Below are 17831 nucleotides of genomic sequence, written 5' to 3' on the forward strand. Positions count from 1 at the left end.
GGAGAGGCAGGCTCTGCTACAGAAAGTCTTGTGATGGGTAGATGGTGGCCCTGCCTCCTAATGCCCCTCCCCCTTAGAGAGTTCCCCAAACAGTCATCCCCCTCCTCAAGGACCTTCTCAACAGCTACCTCCTCTAATTCTCGGAGGAAGCCCTTACCAACTACGTCTCCGAAAACTGAGGCCCTTAGATGTGAAGCACCTTAACTTTCTGTCCTCCTCCATTACCTCATCCAACACATAATTCTTGAATGCCTGTTACGTCCCAAGCACTATGCTAGGTGCCGGGAATGAAACAAATAAGATACATCTTCCACCTTCATGGTGCTTACTCTCTGGTGATGAATGCAGATGTATAAAGATTAGTAAGAAGTCCAGCTATCCCCTGTGCTATGAGAAAACCCAAACTACTTGGGCACGCCAGTTGCTGGCCCCAGCTGAGCCCAGTTTGAGTAATCCCAGGCCAGACATCAGACATGTGAGGGAAGAAGCCACCTGATCATACCAGCCCCCAGCAATTTGAGTCATGCCCAGCTGTTTGAGGATTCCCAGCTCCGGTCCTAGACACCGTGGAGCAGAGACAAGCTATTTCCACTGGCTCTGTCCAAATTCATGACACAAAAAACCCATAAGTCAATACCTTTACTTATGTTATTCTTTCTTCATCCAGATGGAACACACTTCCAACTTTCTTTGCTTGGCTAGATATTTCTTATTCCTTAAGACTCAGTTTAGGCCTTCTCTTCTCCAGGAAGCATTCCCTAAATGCTTCAGTTGGGGTAAGTGGCCCTTCTCTGGGGTGCTTTTTCTTTAGCATTATGTATAAATTACTTATTTTTGTTCACCCAGAAATTATGTGTATATCCAGCTTGGTACAAAGCCATTCAACATATGCTCATTAAGTGTAGACTCTAGTGGCCCCCAGGTGAATTCCTACAAACATTTGTCTGTAGCGCCTTCCTCCTCCTTCATAGCGTCCTTCAAGACCACACTCAAGCATCCCTTGCCCCAATTCACTTTCAGCATCACTAATCAGTGTAACTGAAAAATGACATTAGCTTAGAGTATGGGGTACACTTATGGGGGGGGGAAGCCTCCAAAAGCATCATCTGGGTCCATGGATTTGCTAAAGTCTAGTCACTTCGACTGTGATTATATACCAGGGATTTGAGCTGCACTCTCTCCTCTGATATTCCTGGCATGGAGACAAGTGAGAGCAGAGCCTGAGAAATAGAAGCACGCTGCAGTGTAGAAACATGTCCAAAAGGAGAGAACCATTTGGGAGAGTGAGAACAGGGGAGAAGTCAGGATTACAGGAAGGCCAGAGTATTTCCTCCTATTTAAGACTTTTTTTTTTTTAAATACTACATTAGCACTTCTGGAGGGTATTTAGCGATGATATGCCCCCACCCACATTTACGCTCTAAGACACTATTTCTCTTTGCTAGAGTTTATTTGGCCAGGGGTGGACCAAAGCTAGGTCAGAGCCTCACCTTTGGGAGTTTGGAATTGAGACAGTCTCTCCATGTGGTAAGAACTATTGGCAACAGTAAAGCTGGGGTAGCCAGACTATACAATGTAGACCAGAGACAGAAATGGGAGATAAGAGTATGGATGTCTCTGCTGTCCTGGTGTCAGTTCCCTTCTGTCTGTCCTGATTCTGGTAACCTCCCCCTCCCCTGTATCCTTAGTATCCTCCTTTTCCCTTTCTGACTTCTAGTCATTGGGGTTGCTGTCACTTACAATCAAAGAATCCTAACTAATACAACAGTGGTTCCCAAACTGTGTTCTGGGGCACTGCATTACACTCATAGGGGTTCTTTGTTACTCTCTCACTTGGATAAAGTTGTTGTTATTTTTAACTCTTTCTTTCTCTGTGCTGTATGCTGTTTATGGATGGAGAAAGTTTGCTGACCACTAAGGAGATGAGGCTGGTTGAATAGACTGTCAGGTAGAACTGAGGGGAGAAGCAGTGGTATTCAGGTTGGCCATCTGACCCTAACGGTCAGGAAAACAGGACAGCAGGTGGATCCGGGTATGAGAAGCAGAGCGCTCCCTCTAGTTTATACATTTTGGTAAGGGAATTCATCCTATGTCCACCAGCTGGGTGATGAGCAAATCTAACCAAGTATTTATCTTTAAGGTTATTTAAAAAGCAAAATCCTAATTATGTTGAATTTTTGGTGTGCGACGGATGCAAATTAAAGAGCTTAAAATAAGAGGTAAATAATATGTTGACATATCTTGTGACCACAGTGGGAGAAAATGAATATGAAATTAATGAAAAAATCAACATTTATAAATCAAAAGGTTAAACTTTGCTAAAATTCTCTTTACAAAGAACATGCCACCAGGGGTGGGAGGGGAGATAGATCAGCTTTATTTATGAAAAAAAAAAAAAATCACTGACCAAACAATAAAAAGCCAAAACTAAAAAGACATTTTTAGTTACAATGTGAGCTGAAATTTTGTATTTCTTTATGAATTCAATTTTAAAAAGAGAAATGTCTGAAATCAGCAATGGATAGGTCCTTAATCCACTTTTAAATCTTTCCCCACAAGCATGGCAGTCACGGGGTGCATACACGCCTTGTGCTCTTGGTAGGTACGGATGGCTTGATCGTGGGATTTGTCAAAGGCAGCAAGGTCCCTGCATTAAAAAAAAAAAAAAAAAAAGAAAGATGGATAATGACTTGACTTATTTCGGCAAATTTTATTATACTTGCAAACAGATTAATAATAGATATTTATGTCTTGGTTATATTTTTTTCAGAATTCCTGCCAAATTCATAGTCAAAACAACTTCACTGAGATATTCTTAAATTGTATCTTGTTGCCAAGATACAACTTTTTTCACTTTTATCAAGCATTCCTTTAATATATGTCAAGCAACCTAGTCTACCTTATTGCAACATTTGAATCAAAAAGGTTTGGCTTTACCTGTTTGATCCTTCTTGCATTTAACTTCAGACACTTTTTTCTTGTCCTTCCCTACTCATCTTCTACTTGCTTTTAAAGATCTTTTTGTGTATATAAGATTATCTTCGATTTATTTCCTTTTCACCAGGGTCTAACCCTATTTGGCCCATAATAGGTAATCCATATATAATCCTTCTAAAAAACTAATGAAGTCATCTCAAACTTTAAATATTTAGAAGTGTTAATTCCTATTCCAAAATTGTATCTATAATCCTTAACGAATTTAAAAATATTATTTTTAGTTTGCATTTTTTCAAAGTATTTTAGCAACATCAAAAACATCTGTTTAAGATTTTTCTTCCCCATTCCTTATATAAAGTCAAAGCATAGTGTGACTTGGTTCTTACTTGAATAAGGGTCGTGTAAACTTCATTCTTCCTTGTTCAGTCGCCATTTTTAGAGCCAAAGGAATTGCTTCCTCCCATTTCGATTGAATGCAGAGTCGTAACCATCTAAAAGGAGGGTTTTTAGGGGGTATGGGGTAGGAAATGAGGAGAAAGAAGCAGGATATGACAGGTATATCTGAAAATTACTTTTGTAATGATGAATAATCCCATTATACTTACACTGTACACCACTTTATGTTATGTCTTTATTCTGAGAATCTCAAATCCTTATACATACCATTCAATAATTGGAGAAGAGAAAGAAGAATAGTTGGTTCTTGAAAAAGATCATACGTTTTAAAGGGTTTGGATTATGTAGGTGCCTGTAGACCTTACATATGCAATTTCGGAAGGAATAAAACTGTGATTTAAGCTCACGCTACAAATTTGAATTAAAAAAGATGAACAGAATCAAAGATTTCTAACTATTCCCATTTCAGAGCCCAAGAGGAAGAATGCCTATTTACCAATGAATCTTTAATTCTAATTTTTTTAAAGGCAAGAGAAGCTTAGAATAAATTCTAACAAAAAAATTAGTACTATCATCTTACAGATATTGCAACTACTCCTTAAAGACCATTATAATTATGTATATAGATGCAGTAAATTTGAAAAGGATTTTTCAAGACTCATGTATGTCTCATACGCTGCTTTCCCTTTCTCCACTTTTTAAACTAGTTTTCCACTTTCTTCCACAGAGACAAGTTAAAATGATGTACCTGAATCGTATTTCAGAATTGTTAATGGCATTGAAGTTGTACACCTCTTGCATTCGCTTTATGTGCCCCAATGGAAGAGGTGCCTAGAGCAAAATAAAGAAGTATAACGTATCATTTCAACAGGATTCCTTGGAAGAAAGGAGCTGGAGAGAAATTCTTAGCCAGATTAAAATCCTCAATATTTTATAAAATAGAAATAAGTTAGATAAAAATAAAAGAAACAAATGCACACTAAAATAAATTTTGTGCAAATTTATTCTGAATAAGGATATTCTACTAGGAGCCAAGGGATAATTTAATTTGCGAGGTACATGGAGAGGTAAATGAGAAGTACTCTCTTCAGACTTTCTGGTATATGTAAGCACTAACTTTCCGAACCTCTCCAGAGGCTTTCAAGTTCTTCCTTATACCTGAAATATCTTAAATTTATTCTGTTCTCCAGATTCAATCACAGTTAATTTTTTCCCTCACTGATTCCCCCCAGCTTTATCTTTGTATGTTTCCTCCGAAATCCCTTTTGAATGATCTATACCCCTACAAAATAGCAGTTTTTAAACTTTTATATTACAGACCCTTTTCAGAATCTGATGACTAATACGGACCCTTTCCTGAGGCGGGTGGGATACATTTACCGTATAAACACCAAGTTGTATGTACAGTTTCAGGGGGTTCATAAACTCCCGTGCCCAGGTTGACCCGCGCTAAAGGGAGCACAAGCTTGGGTGAAGGAGAGAAAGCAGCGCTCAGTTTGGGCAGGCGGAGCGTCGGCGGTGCCCGTGGGATGCAGGTGGAGGAATCGGAGGTAGATGGAAACCTCCCGCTCCAGCCGCTTCCGCGTCTTACAGGACGCTCACCCACACTCGGCTCTCACTGACTGCTTGGACCCTTCCCAGATTGTTTCGTTTCAACCAATCTCCAAGTCCAGCCGGGTAGGCCGGCTGGTTAAGGTCACCTCCTAGGTCACCTCGTCACTTTCCCCTGTTTGCTGTGCCTGCTCGCCAGTCGGCGCATCATGCTTTCTCTCTTCGTGGCTCCAGGCCACACGGCAGGCGGGGCTACAGAAATGTGTGAAACCGTGGTGATGGCTTCATGCACTAATGGGTTCTCTAAGACTCCCGTTGCTTTAAATTCCTGTTCCTCATTTTGCATCAGTTCCATAGGAAATTCTGTTCAAAGTCTTCTTCCATCCCTCTCAAGGTCTTTAGACCTAAGAGCTCCCTGTCATGTACTAGTAAAGACCCCATCACTATCTCCCTCTCAACATACAGCATCTCCTCTCAGCTTCGCATATTCTTTTAGTCACCTGGCTTTGAAACCTTCAAATCTGCTTGGACTCCTTCCTGTTAACCCCCAACCCAGTCAGTCCCCAAACCCCATGCTCCATCCTATGTGTTCTCCCTCTCACTGTCCTGCTCTTTCCCTTCCCGCCAGCTCCCTCCAGCCTGTCCTGTACTCCTCTGAGTCTCCCAACTAACTTCACCCCCAGCGTTCCTCGTGTCAATCCAGCCTCCCCAACACCAGAGGAATGGTCTTCATAATCCACCATTTCATCAGATGACTCTCTTGTTAAAAATGTTAAATCCTCTGCGACTGCCTGGAATCACATCTAACATTCTTAGCTTGGCATTCAAGACACAGCACATCAGATCCCAGCAGTGTTTCTAGAGTTCTCTTCATTAACCTCTTTCCCAGGGCCACGATTTCCTCCTCCTGCCACGCTCTGTCACTTGCTGCTCCTTCTATCTCCCTGCTGACTCTGCTCTTCTCAAATCAAGCCCCACTCCTCCGAAATTCTTCCTGATTACCCCAGTTGGAAGGGAGTCCTTCTTCGCTTTTTTCTCAAATGACACCTAAAATTCCTCCTTTTAGTGCTAAATTTTGCACTTGAGACCTTTCCTACTAGATTATAAACTTTTTGAGGACCCGGCATATTTCTTTCTTACGTATTTTTATATTCAGCACAATGCTAAACATAGCAGGCATTCAACAAATGTTTTTAAGTAAACGAATGGATTTTACCAAACCATTTTTTCTGTTAGTTTCCACATGGATATTTTTTCCAAGTGGGGTTCAACCATAAATGCTGTGCCTTTATGCCCATTTTAATTTCTAATATTTTGAGCTAGTACTTACTTTCTGGAGCATCTGTGCTAAAAATTCATTCACCTGATGAGAAGAGAAGTCTTTTAGGTCTGCTGAGCTGAATGAATTTAAATCATCTTCTTTGCCCTGAAATAAATGTTGCCTGATTACTGCCATTCGTGTACGATTCAATAATATGTATTGGTTTATCTGACATAAAAGTAAAAGTTAAGAAATAGAAATACAAGGATGTATAAGATTATAAAAAATAAATTTGAACGTTAGCTATTTTAATCATTCTGAGATGGCGTAACTATAACTTAAAGAGCTGATATGACTCCTAAATCTATATTACTTAAGACAAATTAGACTATTAATAGTAACAGTGGAGGAAACTTTTGACGTCTGTACAATTCACGATATATAGATTTCCAAAGCAAAGAAATGCTACAAAAAAGCATGTCAACTGTTTATAGGCCAATTTGAAAATGTGGGTAAATAATCAAATTGCATATTCTTTTAAATATCACACTAATGAACTCGTAAGGCCACAAACAGATCTTTCCCTTCATCTTCACACATTCTATTTTCCCCACTTAATCTTGGAAATCATTTAAGGAAAAAAAAAGTGGGTCTGTACTTTTCAATTTAGGATTCACTGCGAATTATCTTTGAGGAAATGATTGAGGAGCATTAAAAAAAGCTTATCAAAATAAGTATTTTAAAAATCTTTTAGAATAGTTTTAAACTAGGGTTTCTTTTAACTTTAAAAGAAATACATGCAAAGGTTAAAAAAAAATCAAATAGGACCAAATGAAAAATTCCTTTGCTTTTGCTCCCTGTCTCCAAGTCCCACTTCTCAGGAACCTGTATTAATATGTATATCCTTCCAGAAAATTTAATGTATGCCTATACATCCTTGTAAAGAATCATTATTTTACATCTTCCTCCCCCTTCAAAACACCCTTAATATCAGAACTTCCTCCCTCTTTAGAACCTCACCTAAATATTAGAACTTACAGATCTCATTCTCTGCTCAAAAACATGCAAATTTAAACTACCTATTGAGGATATATTTATTAGTGGTAAAAACAAAGAGCAGGGGAATGATAAACCAAAATTCATGGTCATGGTTACATGGCAGGGCAAGGTGGGTAGAGAGAAGGATGAGATGGGGAGGGCAAAGTATTGACAGAGGAGGTACATATGTGTACAACCAGCCTACTGCTCTGATAAGAAGTTGTTAGAATTTTTTTTTTTTAGATGTTGGGGGTAGGAGTTTATTAATTTATTAATTTATTTTTGCTGTGTTGGGTCTTTGTTTCTGTGCGAGGGCTTTCTCTAGTTGTGGCAAGCGGGGGCCACTCTTCATCGCGGTACGCGGGCCTCTCACTATCGCGGACTCTCTTGTTGCGGAGCACAGGCTCCAGACGCGCAGGCTCAGTAGTTGTGGCTCACGGGCCTAGTTGCTCCGCGGCATGTGGGATCTTCCCAGACCAGGGCTCGAACCCGTGTCCCCTGCATTGGCAGGCAGATTCTCAACTGCTGCTCCACCAGGGAAGCCCAGAAGTTGTTAGATTTTATATTTGCTTACAAAAAAATCTTGAACTTAGATCTAAAAAGTCAGTAATGCTCTAACTTTGTTATGATATGAGAATCTCCAAAAAGATGTTTATATTTTATTTAAAATTAGGGTATTTTTTGCCATGGTTCCTTGTTCCATTTTCCCGATTTGCCTTACTCCTGAGTTGGTTTCTCTTCCTTCCTCTGACCCTTAATGTGTCTCCCAATACCTGGAGCTTTCTACTCCTCTCTCTTATTCTCCACACCCAGACAAACTTTGGTGCAAACTATCATACCTCCCTATCTATTCTTCTAAGAGCCCATTCATCTTTCCTAAAAATCACTTACTCTCCTCTAAGAGGCCTATATTCCCCCACCCCTTTCCCTTTTAAGAGCAAGAAAAATCAGAACTAATACCATCAACATCCATTTGTTTTCCCTCTCAAACTTAACTTTGCACGTTGAGGGCTGGTATAATATCATCTTGGATAAACTTGACTTAGGAATAGTAACTCCAAATACATGAGTTCACAAGTAAAGCACCACTCCCCCACTTCATTGAGTAGAGACACATTTGTACAATTCAAAAAGGAGTCAAAAATCATACATTACTACTCACAGTAATCCATCTTTGACTTAAGGCAATACAAGCATTTGTCAGAGTCATATCATAACTGCAAAGATTCAGAATATTAGAGGTTACATTTTATAAAAGCACATGCTTTTGCATCAATGCCATTTTGAACTTACAGAACATACTTAAATTTCAAAGTTCTTTGAAAATAAAGATAAACAACTCCAGAGTGATGGAAATAGGAAATCTTCTACCTGACTTAAAGATTACTGGTCTCCTCTAAGAACACAGAAATCCAACTGGATATCAAATTAATGAAACCCTGGATTACTCTTTGGAGAGAATGCCAAAACATCTCAGCAGAGACCGTCACATGCTTCTGCAGTGTATGCTGAAGGGGCTGGGGCTGAGTTGAGCGTATTGTTTCCCGGATGGTAGGAACAGTTCCAGGCACTCAGGACAACGTGGTAAACACCGCAAAGTCCTTGCTCTCGTGCCTTTTCCTTTCTGTCGTTCCAACCATCTAAACATCCAACAGATCTGCGAGCAACTGCTGTGTGACAAGGCACTGTTCTAGACAATGCGGAAATAAGGGTGACACCCTTGGGAGACTCCGAAATCATGTGATTTTGATCCTCTCTTTTCAGAAGAAAGCAGAATTCACGAACTCTGACCATTAAGCAAAGCAAGCTGTGCTAAGGTTTACGTGTTCTCAACTTGGAAAACAAGTCATACATTTTGCAGCGATGGAAGAGACCATGTAATGTGTGCAAAATTCTTGTAAAACATCCTTCTTTGTCCATAAGTCATGCTTACTTGCTGTGAAACGTTACTGTTAGAGAACAGAGGGGTACCTGCCCTGCAGGGCCTAAATGAGGTAAGTTTTGATTAGAAGTGACCACTGAACTTGCCTTCAGAGAGTTTGTGCCCTGGGGGAGATAATAAAGGGGTCAAAGCAGTGACCTTCTTTGAATCAGCTTCCAGTTTATCTTCATGAAGTGGGCTGTGGACAGTAGGCAAGCCCTTTTGTTTGCCCTCAAGACCAAGTGGGACCAGAGGCCCTTGACTGTGCAGGCAGTTCCTCACCTTCAATTAGAACATGACAGCACTGATCTCATAAGGAACACCAGGAGAGTAAAAAGAAGACCTTTGGCTGGTCTGTTTCTTCGTGCCTGAAACTTCCTTCTCATTGTAATGAAAACAGTTAAATAAGGATTAGCCCAGGGAAGGGGAAGCAACCCTTACTTAGGGCAGGGTCCTAAGAAAAGTTATGAGTGAATCAGGTATGAGCCCTGTTTCTCATAGTGCTTCAATGTAGTGAAGGAGAAAGACTTAATACTCACTCACACAAATCTCAGATTACGACTGTGGAGCTGTGAAGAGGCGACACACAGCACCGAGAAACCCGAAACGGGAGACTTGGCCTAGTTAGAGAGGTCAAGGAATGCTTTCGTGAGGAAGTGGTTCTTGAGTTGTGATTGGAATTAAGTGGGTAAAGAGTACTCAGGGTGGAGGGAACAGCAAGTCCCTGGCTGCAACATGGAGTAGTTAGCATCTCCTAATATGATTCTTGGAAGACCAGGGTTCAGGTCCCTGATTTGAGGAAGGTGTTTCGTTTAAAAGACAGTGTAATGGAGCGTTTACGATGACGAGGATTTGAATCTCAACTCTCATGACTTGCCGCGCAGCGTTCAGCAAGACACGTTACCCTAGCTAAGCCTCGTGTGCCTCCTCTGGAAGTGAGGGTGGTAACTTATGACACTGTTGTAATGAGGGACATGATGCTTCTATGTTATTTTTCTTACTGCAAACGTTTTCAAGGAAAGGGCAATATCTTTTTCTTTTCTGTATCTCTCACCATCCTTGTGCAGAAAGGAGGCACTCAATAATTACCTGCAATGAACTGAACTAATTTATATTTATAATATCATGGAAATGACTTTTTGGACCTCAGCGTTAAGGTTCTAACTCCTATGAACTCAACTCTCATCACAAACTAGTAATAGCTTAAGGAAGGCATAAAACCCTTTCAGATATTTTGAGGAGCTCTAGGATTTAGGAGAATGAGAAGGAAAAGCATTAGTAGGTAAGTACTGACTTGGGCTTCACAGGGGGCAGTCCAGGAGAGTACAGCCAGGCGTTCCAATCAACTTGATTTAGAATATCAACCTGGGAACAGAAGGAACACCCAGTTTGCTACAGAACAATCTTTTCTCTTGAAAAAAAAAAAAATCTAAAACTGACTTTTAGGACCTCAAATCTATAATTTTGTCTACACTGACATGTCAAGATAATTTCTAAGTCTCTTTTCTAAAATAAATTTATGTTAATCAGTAATGTTCTTTTAAATAGGAAAATTAAGTACACACACAAATTTCTGAAACATACCACTGTAGATTGCTCTGAAATAGGAAAATTCTACACATTAGTTCATACTGTTGAGATCACATTTTAAACAGGAAAACACTGAATGAAAGATTGAATCTTAAATTCTAAACTAATACTACTATTAAGTAATTCAAATCAACCTAACAAATAGCCATTAAATAAAGATATATTGAACATGCACAATAAGAAAGGTTTTAGAATCCAACCTTATCCTTAAAGTGGGAATACAGGAAATCCTTCCAGTCATCAGTGGTTATGCTCTTGTAGGAAAATTTCTCAACATAAGCCTTTAAGAATCCTAGGAAAACCTCTAAGAGTTTTTCAAAAAGAAGAAAAGAAAAAAGAAGTCAATTAATAGAAAGGTAATTAACACATTTTTTGGTGCCTTGCATTGTACCAAACCACGGAGAACAGAGAACATTCAGAAAATAGGGAAACCAATGAGGACTTTAAGAGTAAAAGAATGTTCAAAAACAGAGGTAGGACTTAAGTTGTACCTTGAAGAACATACGTAATTTGTTGGAAGGCAGAAGAGAAATCCTAATTAGAGGTACGGGGATGACACAAGACACAAAAAAGGAATACACAACACAAGTTCCAAGACCAACGATCTTTGTATAACTTGAAAAGAGGAAAATAAGATTGGACAGACAGAATGGATCCAGACGAGGGAGGGCATTCAAAGTCCATTGACTAAGGAGAGTACTTTTAAATGCCCATCAATGGGGACGGTTACGTAAACTCAGCACACATATATAATGAAATACTATGATGGCATTAAAAAGCACAAGATAGATTTGTAAGTTCTGACATGGAAGGATGTATGTAAAATATTGTTGAATTAAAAAATAAATGTAGAAGAAATATATAGTATGATCCATTTTCTGTAATTAAAGTAACTATATGTATATATATCTATATATGTCTGTCCACTTCCACTTTGAAAAAGATCTGGAGCCATACACACCAAACTGAAGGACTCTCACTTATGACTCTTACAAATTTCTGTACCACACAAAATTTTTTTCAATGAGCACATACTAGTTTCCTAATTTTTAAAATACTGACGAGCTTTTTATAAGTCAAGCAGCATAATTTAGAATGCAGAGGTTAGTCAAGGTTTTAAGTAGAGAGGTGACATTAGAAAACGATACAGATTTCTCTAGCAGCTACATAAAAAATGAACGGGAAGAATAAAATGGAGCAAAAGCAACAGTTAAATTCTTTGTTACCCTCAAAACAAAAAAATCAGAAAATGCCAACTGCTTGCCTGGTCCTCCAAGAAGCTGTTCAAGGTAAAAGAGTAAAGCAAAGCCCTTCTCATAGGGAACCGAAGAATAAGCCACATCAGGGTCTACGTTCGTCAGATCAACCACAAGTTTGGTGAAAGGATGTGTCTCTCCAAAAGTCTTTATCTGTGAGACGCAAAGTTAGAGGAATGTTCAAATATGAAGTCTGGTTACCACCATGTACACAAGCTACTAAGAAGTGTTACTACACTCCATGGCATAACTTTAGGGGAATTGAGAACTTAAACTAGAGACTGGAAACTGTAGGATATGTTAGTATACATTTCTGGAAGTCTATTAATGGAATGCCTACTAGCGCAAGGTTCCGTGATATTTCTTGCTCAATAAAAGACTAGAAAAATGTTTTAATGCCTGGTTAGCAAATTCAGCTCTCAGGAGAGAGCATTTAAAAATGACGTAAATACACCAAATAAAATTCAAACAGAGTCACCAACTATATTATTGCAAAGCCCCAGTGAGGTCCTACTGGTCATGAACATGACCCTACACAGGATAATGACTAACAGGTAACAACAGAACATCATACCAGTATCTGCTTGATTTCCCACACTGGTAAAAATGACTTTCTTACTGCTACTTAGTAAAGCTGCTTTACAAACTGAATTTTTGAACACCTACACAACTTGGGATGAATGCTTTTAAAAGTATGACTCATTTACCGAATTCTGGAGTTCTCCCCATCCTCCCAGAGCATGAAAATGTCTGAACTTTTCACCAAACAACCGTCCACAAATGTGGCGTTCCAAGTATACAGTATGTCCTTCATTTAACCTGAAAATAATTGAAAAATAAAAACACTGACACAGCTGAGAGAAAAAGGCACTGCAATCAACAAGATATTTTCTTTTTGGTGTTTCTACAGAGCAAAGCAATTGTAAAGTATGAATACTCAAGTCTAAGCAGACTGCTCTGCGTGGCTTCCTTGCATTCAGTTCAGAACAATGGGAAGCCCAGCCCAGAAGATGGAAGCAGGGGAAATGAAGCCAGGGCTCTGGTTTTATGTGTCCATGTATTAAAATGTGACCATACCCAGAACTAAACAGCATTAACTGAAAACCTCTATTCTACCTGACATTGTGATAAGTATTACAGAAGTTTTTAAAAATCCCTGTCTACCAAAGAGATGATAACAAAGGTATACAAACAAAACAATTCAAGGTGGTGGAAGGCAGGGAAAGAAATAAATAACAAGAACCAATAAAGAAATAATAATAATAAATCTTACCAAAAGTGATCCCAAGTTTTGTTGGTCACTAGATTTCCTGTCCAACTATGAGATATTTCATGTGCAATAACCTAAAGGAAATAGAAGTGATTAATGGTGAAATTGATTATCTTAACCTAAAATAACTCATTATGTAAGCATTCTAGTCCTTCCAATTCCATGTTCAATTTATTTTTTTCCACATTGTTCAAGTTTTTTTAACATTAGCTGAGATAGTCAAGGAATTATTCAGTTCAGCCAAAAAAAAAAAAAAAATCACAATTTAGCCAAAGATTAAAAAAAAGTATAGTATAGTTTACAAAATTAGAAACAAAATATTATTTAGAAAATAATAAATGGATACATCACTCCATTAAAAAATATTTCATAAACATATGAAGAGATCAAACCATAAAATGTTCTTCAATCTGTTAAATCCTACTGATTATGTAGTAATGTCTTGCAACTAGAATCCCCAAGTTATCTTTTTTAATCATGTCTTCAATATAATGACACAATGGATATTTTAAAATCACTTGACTTAATACTTCTTGAGGATAAGACCATGATAATAAATTTTAACTTACGTTGGAGAGTGACTTGTCACCTGCCTAAAAAAGAAGAAGATTACCTTAATATTTCAGAAATCAGATTACAGACTATATCTAAAAGACTGCCTATGTCAAGACATAGTATTCCAGCATTTATGGTCCACTGTACTTCTGCTGTGGCACTCCAAAGAGTTCAAAAGCAACATGTACTGAAGAAATTTTTTAAAATGCAGGATTAAAACATAGCATTATTCTTTCTCTCCTTAATCTTGGGAATTTTTCCGGTACCACAGGAGCCAGTATACCTGTCTCTAATTAACTTGCAGGAAACATTTCTTCTCTTCTATTTTTTTTTTTTTTTTTTTTTTTTTGCGGTACGCGGGCCTCTCAGTGTTGTGGCCTCTCCCGTTGCGGAGCACAGGCTCCGGACGCGCAGGCTCAGCAGCCATGGCTCACGGGCCCAGCCGCTCCGCGGCATGTGGGATCTTCCCGGACCGGGGCATGAACCCGTGTCACCTGCATCAGCAGGCGGACTCTCAACCACTGCGCCACCAGGGAAGCCTTCCTCTTCTACTTTTTTATATCCGCTCTTATTCACTCTTAGGTACCTTCATTCACTCCTTATTACCTGCAGTATATTTAAGAAAAGTCTGTAGTGTCCTATAGTGTGTTTTACTTATTTAGTTGCTAATCCATTACTCACTTGGTTCTAGGAAGGGTTTAAAGTAGCGAACAAAGGCATATAAAATATAGCTATATACTGTGGGCTAATTCTTTCCTAGTTATGGTAAACTGAGTTTTGCTTTGTTTTTTAACCAGTACCTATATGCCAAGTGTAAATGGTAGAGTTTCTTTGGACACACAATTCATCAATAGACTGTTGTTACATAGCCCTCCTCCCCCAGCATCCTAAAGCACCTTGAACACTATGTTCTTTTCTCCCAAATGGCCAAATTATTTTCTTTAGAAAGTTGAGGTGATGATAATAACCACAATAAGCGTCAAATAAGAAACAAGGGTTACATAAATAAAAGACTTTTATTATTTAAAAAAGTCTTTTTATTATTAGGAGTCTAAGGCTCTTCATATCTAGGTTTATGTTTGAGGAAAAGTCAACTTCAAATGAAGAAAACTTTACACTTACCAGCAGAGTAGGAGTTACAAAAGTGAGGCAAGGATGTTCCATGCCGCCGTAAGGGAAGGATGGCGGCAGGACCAATAGGTCATACTGCCCCCAAATATATGGGCCTCCCAGATCTTCTGCAATTTTAAGCATAGATTCAGTCTGGAAAATTAATGTATATATATTTGTATGTCTTACAAATTGCCATAATAAATTTCTTTAAAGTGTACATTGCTTTCTGTGAAGGCTATGAATTAATGATGCTTATTTTAAATGAAAATGATACCCAAAAATGCATCAACTGCAAACACCTAAAATAAGATATACTATTTGATTCTTTCAGCACATTACTTAAAAGCATCGCATTTCATACTCAAAATCTTAAATCTACCATCTACCACAGTTATTAAAAAGGGTAACTTTATGACGAACCTCAGAAAATTCGTAAGCAGACTTTTCCACCTGCTCTTTCTCAGACCACACCAATGTCCTTGGGCCAATCTGCCTGCAAAATGGAAAAGCTTAATAAAAATGAAATTCAAAGCAAATTACTCACCTGGTTCTAGGAACGATCTAAACTGTTGTACACAAATCCTTACAGAAGCAGTGTGATGTACTACGTGCTTATGGGGAGGAGGTGAGGCTAAGCGGCTTCTCTGAGGTGCAAACCTCCTGTTGTAAATGCGGTAATAAGTCTGCATGTCTATAAGGGGGTGCAGTCTGGGCCACATGAAAACTTGACGTGAAGTGCCCCCAAAGGTTAGCTTACTGGCTCTGGTAAGACCTGTAGGGATCTAGTGTCTTCCCTCAATCTTACAACTATAGAAACCCAGTCACGGCTCAGTAAGAGATTATTCCAGAAGGGGGTGGATGTAAACTCTGTTATGCACTTAAAGGTTGAACACTTTTAAATAAGAAGAAAGAAACAGAGAGAGACGGAAATCCTGTCACATGCTGTAACATGGAAGAAACTCAAGGACATTATGCTAAGTGAAATAAGGCAGTTACAGAAGAACAAGTACTCTACGATTCCACTTACGAGGTATATAAAGTAGTCAAACCCAGAGAGACAGAAAATAGAACAATGGTTACCAGGGACTGGAGGGAGGTGGAAATGGGAGTTGTTGTTTAAAGGGTACAGAGTTTCAGTTTTCCAGGATGAAAAAGTTCTGGAGATCTGTTTCACAACAACATGAATATACTTAACACTAGTGACTACTGAACTATACATTTAAAACTGGTTGAGACAGTAAATTTTGTGGGGTTTTTTAAACCACAATAAAAAAAGAAGAGGGCTTCCCTGGTGGAGCAGTGGTTGAGAGTCCGCCTGCCGATGCAGGGGACACGGGTTCGTGCCCCGGTCCGGGAGGATCCCACATGCCGTGAAGCGGCTGGGCCTGTGAGCCATGGCCACTGAGCCTGCGCGTCCGGAGCCCGTGCTCCGCAACGGGAGAGGCCACAACAGTGAGAGGCCCGTGTATCGTAAAAAAAAAAAAAACAAAAACAACAAAAAAAGAAGAAACAAATAGAACTATATATCACTTGTATAGGACTAGAACTCAAAAATATTTTTTTCATGTAAATTTCATCTTAAAACTGTTATGCAGTGCCAAACTCCAAACAATAAGTCTTTGCCTTGATATCCTGGCCCAGAGAGGCAGTGGCTTCTAGGGCAGGGCCTCTCAGACTTCAGTGTGCATACAAACTACCTGGGGAGGTTGTTCAGATACAAATTTTGATTCAGTAGGTCTGGGGTAGGACCCAAGGACTTTCATTTCTAACCAGCTCCCAAGTGATGCCAAAGCTATTGGTTTGTAGACCACAGTGAGTAGCAGTGGTAGCCAGTGCTAGCCAATATAAATGACTGAGAGCCACAAATGTGAGCCACGTGTGTAATTATAAATTGTCCAGTAGCCACATTTTTTAAAAAAGGCAAAGTGCAGCAGATGAAATTAATTTTAATAATATATTTTGTTTAAACCAATATATCCAAAATAGTATCATTTTGACATGTAATCAGCATGAAAGATTATTAATGCAATATTTTGCATTTTTTTTTTCATATGAAGTCTTTAGAAATCCGGTGTGTATTTTACACTTCCAGCACATCTCAAGCCTCATGTGGTTAGTGGCTGCCACTCCAGACAGCAGAGTTCTATGCTGCATGGGCTCTAAAGTCAGATGGTCTAGGACGGGTCCCGGCTCTGACATTTCCTAGCTCTGTGACTCTGAGCCAATTATTTAAACTCACCGAACATCAGTTTCTTTATTGGTAAAATGAGAAAGAGTAATTGTATCCATTCCACAGAGTTGTGAGAATTCAAGGGCATAATGCCTTGGAGTTGGTACCTAATGAGACCTGATAACTGTCAGCTGCTGTGACAATGATTATAATTATCATTTTTGAGTGCCTCCTATAGGCCAGGACCTTTACATATGTTAGGTCTGTTAATCCTCACAAAAATCCCTTGAAGTAAACATGATTATTTCCAGTTTTTAGGCGAAGAAGGTTAAACTCAGAGAGGTGAGTTGCCCAAGGATGTAGATAGTTAACTGCTACAGCTGGAACTGGAATCTCTATCTATCTCTATCTATCTATCTATCTACATATATATATATATATATATATATATATTTTTTTTTTTTTTTGCGGTACACAGGCCTCTCACTGTTGTGCCTCTCCCGTTGCGGAGCACAGGCTCCGGACGCGCAGGCTCAGCGGCCATGGCTCACGGGCCCAGCCGCTCCGCGGCATGTGGGATCTTCCTGGACCGGGGCACGAACCCGTGTCCCCTGCAACGGCAGGCGGACTCTCAACCATTGTGCCACCAGGGAAGCCCTGGAATCTATATTTGCCTGATTTGTCCACTGTGTCCACATCCCTGGCAATTTAAAGAATGTGATTACTATAGCCATTCTTAATTTTCAGTTGTTTAGAAATAAGAACAAACAAGA

The 17831-nt window shown here is 39.2% G+C and overlaps 1 protein-coding gene across 1 annotated transcript in view; it reads right to left on the minus strand.

Annotated features, from left to right (window-relative positions):
* Positions 1-2158: 2158 nt before the first annotated feature.
* LTA4H (leukotriene A4 hydrolase) overlaps positions 2159-17831 on the minus strand; it is a 28869-nt gene continuing 13196 nt past the window's right edge. Inside the window, exons 7-19 of the mRNA XM_082850698.1 lie at positions 15309-15381; positions 14898-15038; positions 13790-13813; positions 13224-13294; positions 12658-12769; positions 11959-12103; positions 10895-10998; positions 10399-10469; positions 8346-8400; positions 6215-6310; positions 4082-4164; positions 3324-3428; positions 2159-2647 (exon numbers count right to left, since the gene is read on the minus strand). Of these exons, the coding sequence (XP_082706824.1) occupies positions 2530-2647; positions 3324-3428; positions 4082-4164; positions 6215-6310; positions 8346-8400; positions 10399-10469; positions 10895-10998; positions 11959-12103; positions 12658-12769; positions 13224-13294; positions 13790-13813; positions 14898-15038; positions 15309-15381 (1198 nt within the window). The 3' untranslated portion in view covers positions 2159-2529. The remainder of the gene's footprint in view (positions 2648-3323; positions 3429-4081; positions 4165-6214; positions 6311-8345; positions 8401-10398; positions 10470-10894; positions 10999-11958; positions 12104-12657; positions 12770-13223; positions 13295-13789; positions 13814-14897; positions 15039-15308; positions 15382-17831) is intronic.

The sequence above is a fragment of the Leucopleurus acutus genome, assembly GCF_964270905.1.
Source record: "Leucopleurus acutus genome assembly, chromosome: 11".
Classification (NCBI taxonomy): domain Eukaryota; kingdom Metazoa; phylum Chordata; class Mammalia; order Artiodactyla; family Delphinidae; genus Leucopleurus; species Leucopleurus acutus.